The following is a 20,456-nucleotide window of genomic DNA, read 5'->3' as shown; positions in this document are numbered from 1 at the left end:
GGTGCTCTCGTGCTGCGGGGGAAGGCTGATAAACATTATCAACAGGTTCGTCAGGCGGTGCCCACGTTTTTTCCAGCGAGGGCTAAGAAGTTATACATATTTCAAAAATATGTAGATAGGTAATAAAATATATATATACAGTACCTGTATATACAGTCAAACTTGTCTATAGCGGCCACTAGAGGGAGTCTGCAAAAGTGGCCGCTACAGACATGTGGCCTCTATAGACAGGTTGGCGTCCAATTTGAATATTGACCAGTAGAGGAAAAAAAAAAAAAAGGGGGAAAAAATAATAATAATAATGTTGACCAGTAGAGGGCACTGTGGGACTGCGGATAAAAGTTGTAAAGCACTACTAGGCTTGTTATTCTTTTAGTAATGTCTTGTTATGTTTGTTTTTAATACAGTATTTTGTTTTTGAATTTGGATTTGGTTGGCTGAAAATTCTAGTTTTGTATAAAAAAAAGTTTTAATATCATCTTTACATTTAAAACATTATTCCAGTACATGTTTCTTGTTTCAAATATGTTTATTATTTTTGAACAAATTTCAATTGCAAGAGAACAAAATTAAAGTTTTCTCAAATGATGAATATGAAGAATGAATATGAATCTATCATCTGTGAGTGCTGATCTTAAACTTTCTTGAAAAAATCAAACATCAATGTCTGCCTTGCCGCCTGCTTTTGACGCTGACACTCCCTCTGTACTGCCTCCTCCAAGTCGGTGCACCTATCCAGCATCTCAATGCATCCCTTGCTGACCGCCAATGTTTTCATCTGTTCAAGGCTCCTGAATGCTTCTGAAAAACTAATCAGATTTGGCTCCTGTTGGCTGGGTTGGGGTTTGTCTGTGTTCTCTAGCCGTCGTTGGTAGTCCTCCAGAGTCGTAGCCTGATTCTGATCGGTAGTCGCCAGCAATTCATCAGCCCCCACCAACTCTTCTAATGACATTTTCAACTCCTTCTGGCACACGGCATCCAATTCATCTCCTGGCTCCTCTGCTTTCACCTGCTCTGCCCCTGCCTCGAAGTCCTGAGGGCCGACACCACACTTGGTAAAGCACTTCTGGATGGTCTCAGGGCTGGTGTCCTTCCACGCTCTGTCAACCCAGTAGATGGCCTTGAGGATGTCTGTGTTTCTCATGAGTTCTGGTGCTGTCAGGCTCGGCTCCTGTTCCATCTGATGTATGATGCTTCTCAGCTGCCGCTTGCGGAACTTTAGCTTTGCTGCTTGGATGATGCCCTGGTCCATTGGCTGGGTGATAGAGGTGGTGTTCGGTGGTAGAAATATGAGCTTGATGTTTGACAGCTGCAGGTGAGGGTGACATGGAGCATCATCCAGGAGCATCAGAATCTTCCTACTTTGCCGCTGCATCTTCTTGTTGAGATTCGTCATGAACAGCTCAAAGAGATTGCTGGTCATCCATGCCTTCTTGTTAGCGTGATAGTCGACAAGCAGATCCTTCCGGTCGATCTTCCCAAAGCAATGCGGCTTGATTGCTTTTCCGATCACCATGGCTGGCTCTTTCTCCCCGAGGGCGTTTGCGCAAAGCATCAGGGTGATGCGCTCCTTTGACTGCTTCCCGCCGGAGCAGTCTGTTCCTTTAAAATGCAGGGTGGAGTCGATGGATGCCTTGTAGAACAGCCCTGTCTCGTCCATGTTGTATATGTCACGAAAGGCATAGCCGTCACATAGATCCCGCAGCTTCTGCTTCCAGTCGTCAACTACTGCGGTCTCCACGCCCCCACTCTCTCCATTCATCTTCCCAAAGATAACGTTGTGACGCCGACGAAAGGCGTCTAACCAACCATTGGATGCCTTGAATTCATCGAGTTGGAGCTGGGTTGCTATCTCCTTTGCCTTCTCCTGCAGAAGCGGTCCACTCACAGGGAGCTGCCGAGCCGTACTGTCCTTAAACCACTCGTAGAGGATGGCATTGAGCTCATCATTTGCTGTCTTCCTGACCTTCCTCTTGCGGTCAAGTGGCATGTTGCTTTGAAACTCCTCAATCCACTCCTGCTTGCGCTTGAGAATATTCAGAATTTGAGTCCTCCCGCATCGATGACCCTGGGTAGACAGCTTCACGGCGATGGCACGGGCACTCAACTTGTCCTTGTCATGCATCCTGATGAGCTCAATCTTCTTCTCAAGCGAGAGTTGATTCCGACCTCCATGCGACTTCACAGCCTTAGAAGCCATTGAATAATTAGCTTGCTAACTATGAATGGGTGTGTATGTTGTGATTCCACTTGTTCTAACAGTGAATGGAATAATGGCTCAATAGCGCCCTCTCTCACTCGTGGGCTATATACAGTATACCTGTACGGCAGAGTGTCATTACAGCTTTAGTTCATCGGGAAGTGACGGGAAGTGACGGCGGGCGTCCCGAGCAGGAGAGCTAGGCTCAGTGCTAGCTGTGAGTTTGGAGAGAGTTGGGAAGTGTGTTTATGTTGGCGTGGATGTAAAGTCCTGCAGTGTTCTCCGCTGTTAATAAAGCCATTAAAGTGCATCGGCGACGTGAGTCTCTCCTTCCCCACAACAAGCGGCATTACAGTATTGACCAGTGCACACCAGGAAATAAACGGTGTCACTTGTTACAGGCATTGGCTGGACAGCTATGTAGTGGGGCTTGTTCCCAGCCTACTTTGCGGTAATGTTTTGGTGCAAATGCTCTTAAAGTTACATGTTTGACCATGAAATAGCAAGCTCAAAAGAAGACGGCTTTTTTATGTGGAACAACTGACAGTTTGTGTGGATCTTGTGAATGATTGTGACTGAGCTAGGACTCAGTAATTAAAGTCTACACACGACGGCTTCATTGATTGAAAAACTAAACTTTTTCGTGCATGAAGCTTCTACTTGAGTTGGTAATTTGGCCGCTATATGCGGTCAGATATTGACCAAGGGAGACAAAATGGGTGGCCGCTGTCCGCGTTGGACAGATGACTGCTATACACAGGGTCTATAACATGTACATTTGCTGAGGGGGATTTTTCAGTGGCTGCTATAGGCAGGTGGCTGTTCTATAAAGGTGGCCGCTAAGACAGGTTTGACTGTATATATATATATATATATATATATATATATATATATATATATATACACACTGTGTATATATGTATATGTAACCTGTTGATAATGTTTATCAGTCCTCCCCCGCAGCACGAGAGCACCCCCTCAGGTGGGCAGGGTGTACTGCAACTCCCCTGGGTGCTGTCCTGTGGTCGTGTATACAAGTATATACAGACCCTTTCCAAAAAATTAGAATGTCATGGAAAAGTTGTTCAATTTCCATAATTCCATTCAAAAAGTTAAACTTTCATAGATTATAGATTCAGGGCCCACAATTTAAACGATTTCAAGTATTTATGTGTTTATTTTCACATAATTTGGGCTTCCAGCTCATTAAACCCACGAAATTGCTTCAGTTTGGTTCAATTGTCTCAGTTGGGTTCAATATGGGGAAGACTGCAGACATGACAACTGGCCAGAAGACCATCATTGAAAAGCCACAAAAGTTCATAGCTAAGGAGGCTGGTTGTTCACAGAGTGCTGTGTCCAAGCATATCAATGGAAAGTCTAGAGGAAGGGCAAAATGTGGCAGGAGAAGATGCACCAGCAAAAGAGATGACCGTGGGCTTCAGCGGATTATCAAACAGGGAAGATTCAAGAATCTGGCAGAGATCCAGAAAGAGTGGAATGAGGCGGGAATCACAGCTTCAAAAACCACCACATTCAGACGCATCCGGGAGATGGGCTACAACTGTCGGGTTCCTCGGGTCAAGCCACTTCTGAACCTGAGCCAACGTAGGAAGCGTCTCCACTGGGCCAAGGAGAAGAAGGACTGGACTGTTGGCCCGTGGTCCAAGGTCCTCTTTTCCCATGAAAGTAAAGTGTGCCTTTCATTTGGGAATCAAGGTCCAAGGGTTTGGAGGAAGACGGGTGAGGAACAGAACCCAAGCTGCCTGAGGTCCAGTGTGAAATATCCACAGTCCGTCATGATTTGGGGTGCAATGTCCGGTGCAGGTGTTGGTAAGCTCTGCTTTCTTAAATCCAAGGTCACCGCAACAGTCTACCAGAATGTTTTAGAGGACTTCATGATTTATTCTGCTGAGGATCTGTATGGAGATGCAGATTTCATCTTCCAGCAGGACCTGGCCCCTGCCCATACCGCCAGAAGCACCAAAACCTGGTTTGATGCCCATGCCATCACAGTGCTTGACTGGCCAGCCAACTCACCGGACCTAAACCCCATTGAGAATCTATGGGGTATTCTCAAGAGGAAAATGAGGGGCACCAGACCCAACAACAAAGAAGAGCTGACAGCAAGCATCAAGGAAATCTGGGCTTCCATAACTCCCAGGCAATGCCACAGGCTGATTGCTTCAATGCCACGTGGCATCGAGGCAGTGATTAAGGCAAAGGGATTCCCAACCAAGTATTGAAGATTGACATATCATTTTGAAGATATATATATATATATATATATATATATATATATATATATATAAAACTTTTTTCTCCCAAAAATGCAGCTGTTTTTTTCATTTTCTACTGTCGTTGGTTCACTATTTCGACTTTCTTCTTGTAAATTTTCCTCTCGTAATTATTTTACTTTATTCCCATAACATTATGAATTTTTCTGCAACCTAATTTTCCAAAAATTACACCTTTATTTGTTGTTTAGTCTGTTTCTTATGACTTAAAAAAAAGATTTTCTTTAATATGTATGCTCCTATAATGAGGCATTTTTCCCAACATTAAGGTTGTAAAATTCAACCTTTTTTTTACTTTATTCATGTAAAATTACTGCGGAATTTTTATTTATTTATTTATTTTTACTTTTCTCATTAGATGATATTTTTACATGTTGGACACCCCTGGGTTGACTAAAAGAGGAGATGTAGTCAAAAAAGAATGCAATCTTTTCCTGTTAGCATTTTTTACAATTTGTATGCTAAAAGCATCAAATGTTGATGATGGAATCTACGGCTGAGTAACTCCAGGACTCCCCTTGGACATGTGAAGTGTTGTGTCTTTCAAGTCAATTGTTTGGGTCGCATTTGAAGTATTTAAGCACACAAAGCAACTGTAGTTGAATGCTTTAGTGGCTTTTTCCCAGGAAAAGGTTGAAAGCCACGCACCCGCTCCACTCAATACGTGCTATTGTTGCTCTGTCTTGTATTTACAGCCGCCAAAAATCAATAAAACGAACTTAGCAACAAAAGCAGACACCATTTCAAACCAGCGTTGCAAGGAAAGCCAATCCCAGCTGACACTGGGAAAATGGGGGCAGGCTATACATAAGATTGATGGCCACCCCGTCCCAGCCTGACAAATAATGCAAGCAATTTAGCCTCCTTTAACTGGAACACTCACAGCGCTAGTAGCTCCAGACCTCTGCCAAGGCTTAAACATTTGTCACCTGTCAAATATGCAGAGAATATCCATCTTAACAGACGTGTGATCACTTTTTATTCAGACTGATACCGATAACGTTGTGCTTCTCGAGGCCGATATGGTACCCATAACTTTTTAAAAAGTAGATGTTAGTGTCGTAGGTGCACACGTGGAGGTAGGAAGGACTGGAACAACTGATGAAATATGATGACATCACTACTACCAGGAGAACCACAGTATGGAGGGGGAGGAGCCACCTGCTGCAGCCCAGAAAGGTGCACTGTTTGCAGCCGCTGTGACACCACGGAGGTCTCTGACAAACCATTGAAACTTTTCAAACACTTCAGTGCTGGCGTTTCAGGTGGCTGCTAAGGTTTTTTGTGTGCTCCATGGAGTCCTTCCCCCCCACTGCTGAGTATTTGCTAAACTAGCACATGAAACACCTTCCTTGGACAGCGAAGGCTTGTTTGCAGGTGAGGTCAGGAGAAGTTACGACAGGCTGTTAACGTCACAGGCAGGAGGTAAAAGGAGCGCTTGATTTGCTCACCCTAATCTTGCCTCATTGGGGTGTTTTTAAATGATCAGTTATCAGATTTATAATTCCCACATATCGGCTCAATAAGTATCGGTCCCATACTGTGCAGCCCTACGTGTGAACAAATGAAAGCACAAGGTTCCACATCAGAGGAACAGATCGGAAGCTGCTGTGATGCGATGTGACAGCACAAATGGAACATGAGCACACACCTGCACCACATTCAAAACGATGAAACAGACATACTGTACAACCTTGCCTTTTATGCACATTGGCCTGTTTTCCCCACACAGGGGCCCCCCTTCATAGACGTAACAAACCTAAGTATAAAACAAAAGGTTCAAGGGAGTATTGCTGCTGTACTGATACACGTTTGCGATATTCCCACATGAAATGAAGATGAAATGGAGACATCCCTGCTGAACAAGCGCCACATAGCGATCGCTTCTCTAATGAGCAGCCGTAGGGTTTTTCCTTTGGGGTGTGTTGGTTTGACATGCGTGACTGTGCCCCTGATGCCCCTGAGGGTTTAATTTTAGCCCGGTGATTAATGAGCTAATGTTTTAATTTGAAGAAATGAAAAGTTCAACCTGAAAGGTTACATTGTACAGTTTGTCTGCTCCAGTCCACCTGCAGCAGTACCACTAACTCACGTACCGCCATAAACCATCACTGTTTGGTACGGTAACTGTACAACACGTGATAGGAAGGCACTCCAGCGGGTGATCAAGACCTCACAGAACATTGTTGGGGCAGCCCTCCCCTCACTGCAAGACATTTATAAAACTAGAGTCCTACGCAGAACACACAACCTCATCAAGGACAGCACACATCCACAACACTCATTATTCACACTCCTACCGTCAGGCAGACGCTACAGGAGTTTGAAGTCCAGGACCACAAGGCTGGCAAACAGCTTTTACCCACAGGCCATCAGGCTTCTCAACGAAGCACTCACACACGCCACACACAACACACACACACACTCATAGCACTTTATTTATTTATTTATTTGTATTAATGTCTCTTCTGTTTATGTTTCTTATGTTCTTATTCTTTCTTGTGTTTTCTTTCTTTTCTTGGGAGAATGAACAGGATAAGATTTTCATTGCATGGTGCAACTGCCTGTTTTACTGTGCACATGACAATAAAACTCTCTTGAATCTCTTGAAACACACAAATGCATGTTCAGTCGCCAAAAGATGCAAAACAAGCTCACAGCTGCAAAAATCCCAACAACACTGCAAATTCCTTGCTTTGGGGGAGGCCAGTAAACGCAGCAACAGAGTTATCAATCTCACTCAGCAAATTCAGTGAACGGCTGCATTATTCCAGGTCATGTGACATGTCCTCCACATGTCAGGTGACTTTGGCCTGAGACGAATGAAAAATAAACAAATAACCACATCACCTTTTATTTGGTCGGTACAATAACTCCACACAGCCAGAGGTCAGCTGACATAATCCCCAGCGGCTCGTGTACTCCTGGATCGCGTCGGCTGTGACTGGGTGACAGGGGAGAGGGAGAAGAGCGGATTCCCTCTCAAAACACCGCCCCTCCCCCTTTTGCCACACCCCCTCAACCCATCCTCCCCGCCTGGTTTCCCTCCCCTGAGCCTATCACAGTGGGATTAAAAGAAGCTTTTGTCTGGCTACAATGCCAGGTTAAACATTTGCTGCTATCGCATCAACACATGCCATTCTTTCTTTGGACACTGAAGATTCCAATTTTTCTGCAAGAGCATGAAAGCAACATTATTAGAGAGGCTGGCAGTGGTGCTCCTGTTGCGCGGCGTGCGCAGGAAAGCAGTTTGTAATGGATCCCAAGATGCAGAAGACAAAAGAGGTTGGAGGACAGGCTTTAATAGTCTCTGTTACCGGTCAGAACAAAAAACAACGGTGCAATAAGAAAACTCAAAAGGGCACCGCGACAAAAAGAGAGAAACTGTACCAGGCTGGAAGGAGCTACGGGACATGTAGCAGGACTGCTCCGGAGAAGGACTTGGAAGCGTGGTGTAGCCTAGTGATCCGGAGGAATAGCTGAGTGCCGGAAACAGCAACAGGTGAGTATAAGTAGGTTAGTAAATGATGAGCAGCTGCAGCACATCCCGCAGCTCCGCCCCAGGCAGGAGGGACCAGGGTCTGAATGCAAAACATCAGCCTGAGTAAATGCACCAAAACAGTGACAGTCAACAATGACCCAAACATACCAGTATAGTCACAGCAAGGTGTGACAGTATTCCCCCCCTCCGTCAATGGACGCCCCCTGGCGGACTACCGGGCTTGTTAGGGAACCTGCGATAGAAGTCAGAAATAAGTGTTTTGTCAAGAATGAGCGACCGGGAAATCCATGACCGGTCCTCTGGACCGTAACCCTCCCAGTCGATCAGAAACTGCACACCCCTGCCCCGCCTCCTGGCATCCAGGATGGTCTTCACTGAGTAAGCCGGATGGCCCTCTATCTGTTGCGCGGGAGGAGGGGGCGCAGGTGGGGGATTCAAGGCGGAGGACGCCACCGGCTTAAGGCGGGAGACGTGAAACACTGGGTGGCACTTGAGGGATGCTGGCAGTTTAAGGCGTGCTGTGACGGGGTTGATCATCCGCTCCACTTCGTAGGGCCCGATGAATCTTGGGGCCAGTTTCTTTGACTCCCCCCCCAGGGTGATCTCCTGGGCAGATAGCCAAACCCTCTGACCGGACTTGTAGTTTGGGGCTGGTTTACGACGGCGGTTAGCCAGTCTTTGGTTGCGTCTGGCGGTGCGTAGTAGTGCGTCCCTAGTGTTGCGCCAGACGCGGTGGGCGCGGCGGAGGAACGCTGCCACTGAGGGGGTTGTACAGCCCGCCTCCTGGGATGGAAAAAGTGGGGGTTGATAGCCGTGGACAACATGGAAAGGGGAAAGGCCTGTGGAGGAACAGACGAGTGTATTATGTGCATATTCGACCCATGGAAGGTAGCTGGACCAGGAAGACGGGCGCTGGTGACACACGCACCTCAGTGCCGCCCCCAAATCTTGGTTGGCCCGTTCCGACTGTCCATTCGACTGGGGGTGATGGCCGGATGATAAACTGGCTGTGGCGCCCAGCGACTTGCAGAAGGCTTTCCAGGTAGCTGACGAGAATTGTGGGCCTCTATCGGAGACCACGTCCTGGGGGATCCCGTGAAGGCGAACCACGTGTTGGACCAACAACTTGGCGGTCTCCAATGAGGAGGGAAGCTTACGGAGGGGGATAAAGTGCGTCCATTTGGAAAACCTGTCCACTATCGTCAGAATGACTGTAAATCCTCTGGAAGAAGGTAAGCCAGTGACGAAGTCTACTGCAACATGAGTCCATGGTCGGGAGGGAATGGGGAGGGGTTGGAGCAATCCCGCAGGGGCCTGATGAGAGGGCTTGCTCCTGGCACAACTGGTACAGGCCGCAACGAAGCTTCGTGTGTCCGCTTGAAAGGTCGGCCACCAGAAACGCTGGGCCAGAAGGAAAGCCGTCCGCTTGGCTCCCGGATGACAGGCAATCTTGGAGGCGTGGGCCCACATCAGCACCTCGGAACGAAGCGCCGCCGGCACAAACAGTCGGTTGGGAGGGCAACCTGCTGGGGGAGGGGAACCCTTGCAAGCCTCTGCGACGCGTCTTTCTACCTCCCATCGGAGGGCCCCCAGGATCCGGGACTGGGGGAGGATGGTCTCCGGAGAGGAGTCCTCTACGGCGGGCGCAAACATCCTCGATAGTGCATCGGGCTTCCCGTTGCGTGACCCTGGGCGAAAGGTGATGCAGAAGTTGAATCTGGTTAAGAAGAGTGCCCACCGTGCCTGTCGGGGGTTCAAGCGGTGGGCAGCGCGGATGTAGGCCAGGTTCTGGTGGTCCGTGTAGATGGTGAATGGCTGCGTAGCGCCCTCCAGCCAATGTCTCCATTCCTGAAGGGCTAGTATCACCGCCAGGAGCTCCCGGTTGCCGATGTCATAGTTCCTCTCTGCTGGGGACAGGCGTCGGGAGAAGAAGGCGCAGGGGTGCAGTTTCTGATCAATGCTGGAGTGCTGGGAGAGCACGGCCCCTACCCCTGAGTCGGACGCATCTACCTCAACAAAAAAAGGGATAGAAGGATTAGGATGTATCAACACCGGAGCAGAAGTAAACGCTGCCTTAAGACGTTTGAAAGCCCGGTCCGCCTCCAGCGACCACACAAAGGGTAGCTTGGAGGATGTAAGCTTATTCAGAGGTTCTGCTACCTTACTAAAGTTCCGTATAAAACGGCGGTAAAAATTAGCAAACCCCAGGAACCTCTGCAACAGCTTCCTTGATATAGGAGTGGGCCACTCGACCACTGCCTGGATCTTGGCAGGATCAGGCTTAAGTTGACCCTTCTCCACAATAAATCCCAGAAAAGATACTGAGGGTGCATGGAACGTACACTTCTGGGGCTTAACAAATAACTGGTTCTCCAGGAGTCTTTGAAGGACCATTCGCACCTGCTGAATGTGTAAGGACATGGAAGGGGAAAAAATTAAGATGTCGTCCAAGTAAACGAATACGAAACGGCCAATAAAGTCCCGTAAAATGTCGTTAATAAGGCACTGGAAGACGGCCGGGGCATTGGTAAGCCCAAACGGCATCACCAAATACTCAAAATGCCCGAGTGGTGTATTAAAGGCCGTCTTCCATTCATCCCCCTCTCTCACGCGCACCAAATGATAGGCGTTGCGCAGATCTAATTTTGTGAAAATTACGGCGTCATGCAGTGAAGTAAAAGCAGAATTGAGAAGGGGAAGGGGGTACTTATTCCTAACTGTGATCTTATTGAGGGCGCGGAAGTCGATGCATGGCCGCAACGACCCGTCTTTCTTTTTAACAAAAAAAAATCCGGCCGCGAGAGGGGAGGAAGAAGGGCGGATATGGCCAGCGGCCAGGGCGGTGGAAATGTACTCCTCCAGGGCTCGGTGTTCGGGTTGAGAGATATTGTACAACCGGGACGAAGGTAGTGGTGAACCAGGTAATAAGTCTATGGTACAGTCATATGGGCGGTGAGGTGGAAGTGTCATGGCTCGGTCAATAGAAAAGACATCGCTAATGGAGTGGTACTCCCTAGGAACCAAGGACAGGTCAGGAGGGGTAACAGGTAGAGACTTAACCGGAGGAGCGGGAGAAGATGCGGTGCGAAGGCAGTGACTATGGCAGAATGTACTCCAATTCGAAATCATTAATGTTTTCCAGTCTATGCCGGGACCATGCTGGCGAAGCCATGGTAGCCCGAGTACAAGCGGTGCTGAGCGCGAAGGCATGAGAAAGAAATTAATAACCTCGCGATGGTTACCCGAAAGAAGCAACGATAGGGTGCGGGTTTGATGGGTGATATTAGCCAGGAGACGTCCATCGAGCGAACGGACATTCTTGTGATTCATTAGCTCTATAGTGGGAATATTCCAAGTCTTTACCAAATCACAGTCAATAAAATTCTCGTCCGCTCCTGAGTCAATAAACGCACTAACCGGGCATGCTCCCCCTGACCATGATAGCATACCTTCCACCTGAAGTCGACCCACCATAGCCGAAGGAGCAGCAGACGCTGGTGACACCGATGGCAACTGTTGAGGAATGTCCCCGGTGGAAGAGGAGCGCTGTCTGGCGGGTCGAACCGGGCAGCGGGAGATGAGGTGTGCTGCGCTCCCGCAATACAGGCACAGCCGCAGACGTAGCCGTCGACTCCTCTCAGCTGAAGAAAGGCGACTGCCTCCCAGCTGCATGGGTACAGCGACATCCTCTGGTGGCAATCCACAACTGGAGGAGGGGGGAAGGAGCGGTGCAGGGAGGCCCCCTGGAGGTGGAAGAGGGAGCTGACGTGTCGATTCGGAAGGCTCCGCCCTCCGCTGAGCGCTGCGTTCCCGTAAACGGTTGTCCAGGCGAATGGACAGCATGATGAGCTCCTCCAACGTCTGGGTCTCGTCCCGGGAGGCCAGCTCATCCTGTAGGCGCGAGCTGAGGCTTGCCCGGTACGCGCTTCTTAGTGCCTTGTCATTCCAGCCGCTTTCTGCCGCCAAAATGCGGAAGGAGATGGAGTGATCCGCCACTGACGAGGAGCCTTGACGTATCACGAGAAGGCGGCTTCCTGCTTCTCGTTCTCTCAACGGGTGATCAAAGACACTCCGAAGTTCAGTGACGAAGAGAGGCATACTGGAACACACTTCCGGCTTGGAGTCGCACACCGCCATTGCCCATCTGGCCGCCCGGCCGGAGAGTAAGCTGAGCATGTACGCCACCCTGGCTGCATCTGTTGTGTAGGTGTGTGGCTGCTGTGAAAAGACCAGGGAGCACTGGTGAATGAAGAGCTGGCACTGTCCAAAATCCCCTTCATAGCGCATTGGATGGGGAATGCTGGGCTCCCGTGATGAATAAGTGGCCGGTACGGCGATGTCCGTGCCTCCGGCGGCGAGCGGCGTGTGGTCGGCAGAGACGGCGGGAGGTGCACCTGCCAGCTGGGCGTGCAGCTCCCGGACGAGTGTGGTTAGCTCGTTAAGGGTTTGCTCGTGGTGGCTGATACGCTGGCCATGAGCTCGGAGCGCCATTCTCACACTTTCATCCTCCGCGGGATCCATAGTATTGACTCAGCTATTCTGTTGCGCGGCGTGCGCAGGAAAGCAGTTTGTAATGGATCCCAAGATGCAGAAGACAAAAGAGGTTGGAGGACAGGCTTTAATAGTCTCTGTTACCGGTCAGAACAAAAAACAACGGTGCAATAAGAAAACTCAAAAGGGCACCGCGACAAAAAGAGAGAAACTGTACCAGGCTGGAAGGAGCTACGGGACATGTAGCAGGACTGCTCCGGAGAAGGACTTGGAAGCGTGGTGTAGCCTAGTGATCCGGAGGAATAGCTGAGTGCCGGAAACAGCAACAGGTGAGTATAAGTAGGTTAGTAAATGATGAGCAGCTGCAGCACATCCCGCAGCTCCGCCCCAGGCAGGAGGGACCAGGGTCTGAATGCAAAACATCAGCCTGAGTAAATGCACCAAAACAGTGACAGTCAACAATGACCCAAACATACCAGTATAGTCACAGCAAGGTGTGACAGCTCCATGACTAAAAAAGGCCTCCAGCTACGTCCTAACGACTTCCTTTCCCATCCAGTCAGACACAGGTGGTGAAAGTGCTCACCTCCACCCAGCAGATGTCCCCGTGCAATCCAATCCCCCCCCGAAAAAGGCTCATTTATTGCCTATTCCGCCCGGGTGTTACTGCAACCCACTATAAAAGAATAGACGTGCAAAAAGGCCTTTTGAGGCGTGTTAGCTATGGTTGCAAAGTGCAACAATGGTGGAGGCCATCCTTTCAAAGAGTCACCACACTGAGGGCCCAACCCTAAATAACGCTCCTCTTACTACAAAAGCACAGAAAATGGAACATCACCCCCCTAAAGCACATCGGCCATCACCGCAGCAACAATTTACACTCATTATTGGAAAAGAAAGCTGCTTTTTACACATTCACTGGAAGACCTGGAAGAAAATGCATACAAAGCAAAGAGTGAGGCTGCACTGGCGTCATATGAAGAGAGTGTATGATATGCTGCTTGCTGCTACCAAGAATCAACAAACAAAAACTTACTCCACATGCTCTCCCTGCTCTCACCCAGGGAGAAGAAAAAGGAAGACGGCGGACTCAAAATGTACACAAAAATCTACAAATAGACGACTATGTTAGCATCATGAGAGTGCATGATATGCTATTAAAAATGGACAAATCGGGGGGCCATATTGGTGTGACTGGATTACAGGAGGAGAAGATAAAGGAAATGTGCAAAGTTTATTGAAGACAGTGCATGATATGCTGCATGCCATCACCCAGCAATACAAAAAAACACATACAGGACCCGAAACGAGAACAAAAGTGGACAAATAGAGGGGCTTTGCTGGCAACATGTGAACTAGGAGAGTGCATGATATGCTGCTTGCTGCGACTAAAAAGACCGAGACAAATGGACAATTGGGGGCACCATGTGGTCATGTCAACAAATATGGAAGGCCGTATTTTCCAGACTACAAGTCACCCTTTCCTCCATGGTGGGGCTGGTCCTGGGACTTACACTCCGGAGTGCCTTGAATGTGTTATTCTTTTTTTCACACCGACAGCCACAAGAGGGCGCTCTAGGCTTGTATGCTAGGATCTGCTACTCCGATCGCCCCTGTACCACTGAAAATGTACAACGTAAACATCAACGTATGAAAAGAACATCATATTGTGCAGCAATCTATTCATGCTAGGTGGTTTAGGCTAAAGTTGTCTGAATGGCTGTTAATACGTTACGTTAACGTGCCAACTACTCACCTTACATTAATCCATCCTGTTGTTATGTGCCACTTGTAGTCCACTGCGACTTATGTTTGGAGTTTTACTTCTTCTGTGTGCATTTTTGGCTGGTGCAATTTATACTGCGGAGCAATTTATAGTCCGGAATATACGGTACATGTTTTATTCAAGACAGTGCATGATATGCTGCTTGCCACTACTAGGCAAGACAAAGAACAACACATAGAGTAGGACCCTAAACGGGCACACAAGTGGACAAACGGAGGCATCCACTTTTCTTGCTTCATATTTCTCCAGCGGCTTGACTACAAGTGAGCTGTTAGGCGTTCATGTGCCCCCACGTGCCATGATGATGTCTACGCTACCACAACAAGTCCCCCAAAATGATGAGAAGCATGAGCGCTTTTTCCTATCAGCACCTTAAGCTTCCTCAGCAAGTAAGAAGTGGAACGTATGGTAAATAAGCGCGTTCATAGGCCCTGCAGATGATGGATAGCGGAGAGGAGTATGGATTATGGATTACGAGGTGAAATGAGTCAAAGGGCAATATTTGGTGGAAGCCAGCGGCGTGAAGGAGCAAGTCTAATGGCAATTATTTCTGCACACTGACTCTGTTGAGCACCAGACACCGGGCCATCCCTGCCGGCCCATTGCTCCGTCAAACTCACACTGGGACGGGACGGGTGCCCTCCCCGCTCTTTGTTGGGACTTCAATAAAAGGACAATCATTCAATGGCATCTTCTAACATGGGGGACGTTCACGCCAAGGACGAGGATGGAGACTCCTTGTGTGTGTAGCATGACCATGCCCATGCTTTCATGTGGATATTGGAGATAGTCCATGATATACTGTTGCTCTTACCCAGGAAGAAGAAAAAAAAAAGACAAGGGACACAAAATGTGCAAAAAACTCTACAAATAGAGGGTCTATGCTAGCATCAGGAGAGTGCATGACATGCTGCTTGCTGCTACTCAAAACAAATGGACAAATCAGCATCCCATGTTGGTGTGACTGAACTATTGCACTATTGCATGTTTATTCAAGACAGCGCATGATATGCTGCTTGTCAGTACCCAGCCAGAAAAAAAGAAGACATAGGACCCAAAACAGCCACAAAAGTGTACAAACAGAGGGCCTACGCTCGCATCATGTGATTGAGGAGAATACATGATATGCTGCTGACTGCTACTAAAAAAGATAGAGACAAATATGCTAATGGGGTCGCCATGTTGTCACGTCAACAAAATATCAAAGGAGAATATACAAGAGGTGACATGTTTTATTCAGGACAGTGCATGATATGCTGCTTGCCATTACCCAGCAAGACAAAAAAGAACCCATAGGGCCGTACACGGGCACAAAAGTGTACAAATAGAGGGCCTACGCCAGCATCATGCAAAATAAGAGAGTGCATGATATGCTGCTTACTGCTACTAAAAAAAGATAGACACAAATGGACCAAAGGGGTCGCCATGTTGTCACGTCAACAAAATGTGGACAGAGAATACAAGCGAGACGACATGTTTTATTTGAGGCATGATATGCTGCGGACTGCTACCTGGAAGGAGTGAAAAATAAGATCTCAGACGTGAATGTTGGCACAAGTCTGTGGGAAAATAGAAGCGCAACAGCCGTGATAATAAGATGGCATGGTATGCTGCTCGCTGTATTGAAACAAAAAGGTAGACAAAGCTCAGGACAAATCGGGGCGCCATGTTGGCGATCAAATTACAAAAGAAGATTTTAAAAAATGTGCGATGACTGATTAAAGACTGTGCATGATATGCTGATTGTGAGCGGACTGGAATAAAATGCTGGAAGAAGTCGATGGAATTCATGCTAGCTAGCTTCACAGCATGACAGACATTTTGATGCAGCCGTCACGGATATAAGCTTTTTCATTCAAGACAGTGCATGATATGCTGCTTGCTACATTGGATGGAAGAGTGGTGGTGCTGGTGATGTTCGCAGCTGCGTGATGCCTGGTAGCCCATGAGGACCATGAGCTTGCCACGAGTACAACTGTGCCCTGCAGCAGCAGCTGTCCTGTCAATTTCATCCTGTTTACTCTTCCAGCTCCGCTCATTTCAGCACAACAGCGAGGAGAAGTTGGAGCAGCACCTCATCGCCAACTCTGCTGATGTGTTGAGCCTCGCAAAAAAAAAAAAAAAGAGCCACATCAACGACGCTGAACGTGTGCAAAGCGGTCGGGATCTTGGGGGAATTGACATGAATTACAGCAAGAGGCCCGTTGGGACGAGCTCGACCTCTCCTCTGGTTTTTAAAAGCAAACATGGCCTTTGCGCCCCGCCCACGCACAAAGACGTGGTAAATAATGGCGGGCGAGCGGTTTCCATGGTGCCAAGGAGGCTCAGTGACGGGGCAGCAGTGTTAACATGTTCACAGACAAGAGAGGATGATGGACGCAAGGCGAGAAGCACAGAAGAAGGGAGAGCGTGAGAGAAGGAGGCAGTAAAAAAAGGACAAAAGGTGGAAGATTTACCACACACGCAGCAGACCATCCCTTAAGTTGAGGACCTGTGGTGTCCTATTTCTTTTTCACTGCAAGACCCCCCCACGCTATCGGGTAACCCACAATAGTCCAACTTCACAGGAGCAACAGCACAATCTACAACATCCAACACAACAGCTGGATCCAAAACAGCAGCCCTTTAGACTGCTGTTCATTTAACATGTCCTTTATGCCAGACACTGCATGATATGCTGCTTGCTGGTACTATGGGAGAACAAAATATGAAGACTTTGGTCTTCACATTGATTGCATAATTCTGGGAATGCCATGCTGGCATCATGTGATCAAGCTGTTAGTCATACTGTCATTGTTTATGGAAGATACTGCATGATATGCTGCTTGCTAGTACTGTTAAAGAACAAAAATATGAAAACATTGGACCTCAAATTTAAATCTGGAGATGCCATCCTGACATCATGTGATCAAGCTGTGGGCAGTCATGTTATTGTTTGTGCAAGACACTGCAGGACATGCTGCTTGCTATGACTCGGCTAGAACACAAAGAACACAAAGAACAAATCTACAGCTAAATAGATGCCATACGTGAAGTAAGACATGATAACGCATGATATGCTGCTTGCTAGTACTGTTGAAGAACATTGGATCCCAAATTGAATGCATAAACCTGGGGATGCCATCCTGACATCATGTGATCGAGCTGTAGATAGCAACACTATCATCATTTATGCAAGACAGTGCATGATATGCTGCGTGCTACACAGAAGAACCAATCTATGGATAAAGAGATGCATTATGTGAGGTACGACATGATGACGCATGATAGGCTGCATGCTCCTACGTGCAGGAAAAGGCAAGGAATGCTTGGGGGGGCGTGCGTGTGACGTGCTGGTTTTGGAGGCGTAGACCGGCCGCTGAGGTTCTTTGTCACGTCAAAGTGGCAAAACGTCCATTTTGCCGCACGTGGCACTTGCGGACGCCGGCCAACGCAGGTTCAGATATTTGCTACATCTTCCATGCGCTGAGATCTTAGTCCTTAAGGTCACCACAACTACGATCTCCATGAAACAAAAAAACTGCAGCTCTGGGGGAACACCGAAAATGACATGGCCAAAAAAAAGAAAAAAGTGGACGTCCGTTCTTAAGTTGCGTCGGGGCTTCCTAGAAATCCCGTGAGGGATACGAATAATAATCAGCACAAAACGGCAAACGCTGTGAAATAAATAAGTGGAGCACCATCTGAAGGCAGGAGGCACCGGGGGCCATCAAAGGTTGAAAAAAGGCCTCCTCCTCCCCGACATGCTCGCTCCAGCTTGAGCGGCCATATGCATCCGCATAAGGTGGAGGCGGGCTTGCGCCGCGCCAGGCTTCCCCACCAGGACTCATTTCCACATCTCGTCCGGGCGAGAGCGCGATCGATGCTGCACAGGACGTGCGATCGATGCGCTTCGTTATCGCTGCTGCGAAGCACGTGCACGTTGAGCTTTGTTTCACACTGAAATTCATCGCTTTCATTTGCATCCACAATCCAGGATGAGCGCTGGTAGCAGCAGGAGGGGGACTCGTCTTCACGCCCGCCCACACCTGCCTCGCCTGCACGCACAAGCTCTTTACATCTGCGTACGTAAAGCCGCACGCCGGCGCTGAGATAAATGAAAACAAGTTTGGAATAAAGGCAAAGCAGCAGGTGCAGCGTCTGTGGAAACACAAATGCCAGCAAAGCAGCTGGCAGTGCGCTAACGCAGCACAACATGCGTCAAGGAGGCTTTCCACGGCTGCAATGGCAGCATTAAACGCACCACGCACCTGGCATCACACACACACAACTCACACGGCACAGCTTCAAAGATGACATGAGTGACAGCATACCATGCATTCTCACTGATATCTGCATCATATCAAGTCCCAATAAGGTGACACCCTCAGAAACTGCAACACTGAGGGTGTAATGCCCCAAAGCAACACAAATATGCCCCCTAGTGGCCGTGGGCGGCATCGGGCTGGCTGTCCACTATTTGGACTCAACTGTAAGCCTGGTATCTCCAAGAACTTTTAGTGGAGACCAACAAACACTGTCCACCAACACAGAAATAAGCGCCCCCATTCGAGACACTGCATGATATGCGGCTGGAAGAAAAGGAATTCAAATTTACACAAATATGCCGGCATCACTTCATGTATGGACTAGAACTATGTGTTGGTAGTTGCACTTGAACGTAAGCTCCTTTATTCAAGACACTGCATGATATGCTGCATGACATAATGTATGAATAAAATGTACACATAATGTAGCTGATGACCAACGGGGCGGGGCTAGCGCCATGTGATTAGACTGTGCTGAAATAGGTGTCTAGTCAAGACACTGCATGATATGCAAAGCAATAACCATGCAAATGTGCCCCCTAGTGGCGGTGAGCAGCACATGTTGTCAAGTTGTCACATGATGCTAAGTCCTTGCAGGCAAGCATGGCTAGCATCTAGCGCTAGCCTGACGACCAGACTCCCATTCCATGTGTTCATCCGTCATCTTCCATGATGGTTGACTTTTACCAGAAAAGGAACGTACCAACTCCCCGCAGCAGACTGGTCCAAACGTTACCCTTCCTAGAACTCTTGGATTTGGTGCATTTCCCTTCCGGGTGGTGTAACTGCAATTTCTTTGGCTTTTCGTTCACGTGTTTTCCACGTGTCGGCCGCCGTAGTAATGAATCGTTGAAGTCATTTCACTTTGTCGTAAGTCTGGACGAGCTTTGGAAAGCGGAAGACGACGACTCATTGGCTTGCGTTCTTTCTTCTTCTATAGTTTGGTAAGTCACGCGGCTCCGTAGGTGTGCCTTGTGTATTACATCCTTTTCCCGTCTGGATGCGGCTACTTCCTGATCCGGCACAATGTGGACGCAACACGCAGAAAAGCCCTGGAACATTTCTGTGTGGACAGGGTCCAAGAACCCAAACACACATGGACCGTTGGTGGCTTCTATTCCTGAGCCGGTAATGAAGTCCTTCATCCTTCCCTCGCTGTCCTCCTTTGCTCCTAATAAACCTCCTCCTTCACTTCCTGACAGCACAGACATGCAAGCGTTTGCGTGCTTGGGCTGAGAAAAACTTTGTGGACAGAAAGAAAAATGAAGAATTCTCAGAGATAGAAAGTTTGTGTGTCTTTTAATTAGAGCAGCACTCTCTCTCTCCCTCTCTCTCTCTCTCTCTGACACACAAAAACACAAAACCCACAGCCGATCCGAGCCGAGCACACCTGCCACAAGGCAGATTGGATTTACACTGCATCAATAATTCGGCTGCAGAAGGCACACATCCCCGCAGCACAGGTTGCCTTTGAGAAAGCGATAGTGTTAATAATTGGAGGGTAGAATCAGCTCTGCAGCAGCGGCACCGCTGCACCGCTACACCTGCCTGTCCCATTCGAGCATGTCAACTACAGCCATTACCACACAGACGATGTTTTCCATCAATCCGTCTCTTGTCATGAAATCAGCAAATGCTAAAATGTGACGCAGAATCATCTGGAATGCAATGGCACTCTGTGCCACCATGAGCAGCGTTAGCTGTGGCTAGCTAGTTCCCATACTGAGGAGAAGGTTAGATTTTACTGCTCAGCATCGTAAACATGCTGAGATGATTCATATCAAACACAATGATACATCTTATCAAATACTTTACCGATGTTCGCACGGTTCGCTCACTAACACGCTAAAAGGATAGCATAGCTTATATCAGT

General features: G+C 48.2%; 2 protein-coding genes across 21 annotated transcripts in view; both read right to left on the bottom strand.

The window, feature by feature from the left end:
• The window catches only part of LOC129180975 (neuronal cell adhesion molecule-like), a 110,365-nt gene that overhangs the window by 66,995 nt on the left and 22,914 nt on the right, over positions 1-20,456 (bottom strand). Inside the window, exon 1 of one of the 20 annotated variants that reach the window (XM_054775471.1) lies at positions 7,348-7,440. The exons of 18 other annotated variants lie outside the window; for them this stretch is intronic. The gene's annotated coding sequence lies outside the window, so the exon portion shown is untranslated. Of the gene's footprint in view, positions 1-7,347; positions 7,441-20,456 lie in introns of those variants that run through there. One more of the 20 variants, XM_054775470.1, reaches the window with a different exon arrangement.
• On the bottom strand, positions 58-2,873 carry LOC129180978 (tigger transposable element-derived protein 4-like). Its single transcript, XM_054775485.1, has one exon. It carries the CDS (start codon positions 2,198-2,200, stop codon positions 635-637), a length of 1,566 nt encoding a protein of 521 aa, XP_054631460.1. The 5' UTR covers positions 2,201-2,873; the 3' UTR covers positions 58-634.

Source organism: Dunckerocampus dactyliophorus, chromosome 5 (assembly GCF_027744805.1).
Source record: "Dunckerocampus dactyliophorus isolate RoL2022-P2 chromosome 5, RoL_Ddac_1.1, whole genome shotgun sequence".
Taxonomy (NCBI): Eukaryota; Metazoa; Chordata; class Actinopteri; order Syngnathiformes; family Syngnathidae; genus Dunckerocampus; species Dunckerocampus dactyliophorus.
This window is presented reverse-complemented; position numbering and strand designations above follow the sequence as displayed.

Bases quoted from the DNA above. Each gene is read 5' to 3' on its own strand.
- LOC129180978 (XM_054775485.1), bottom strand. From the start codon at position 2,200: ATGGCTTCTAAGGCTGTGAAGTCGCATGGAGGTCGGAATCAACTCTCG.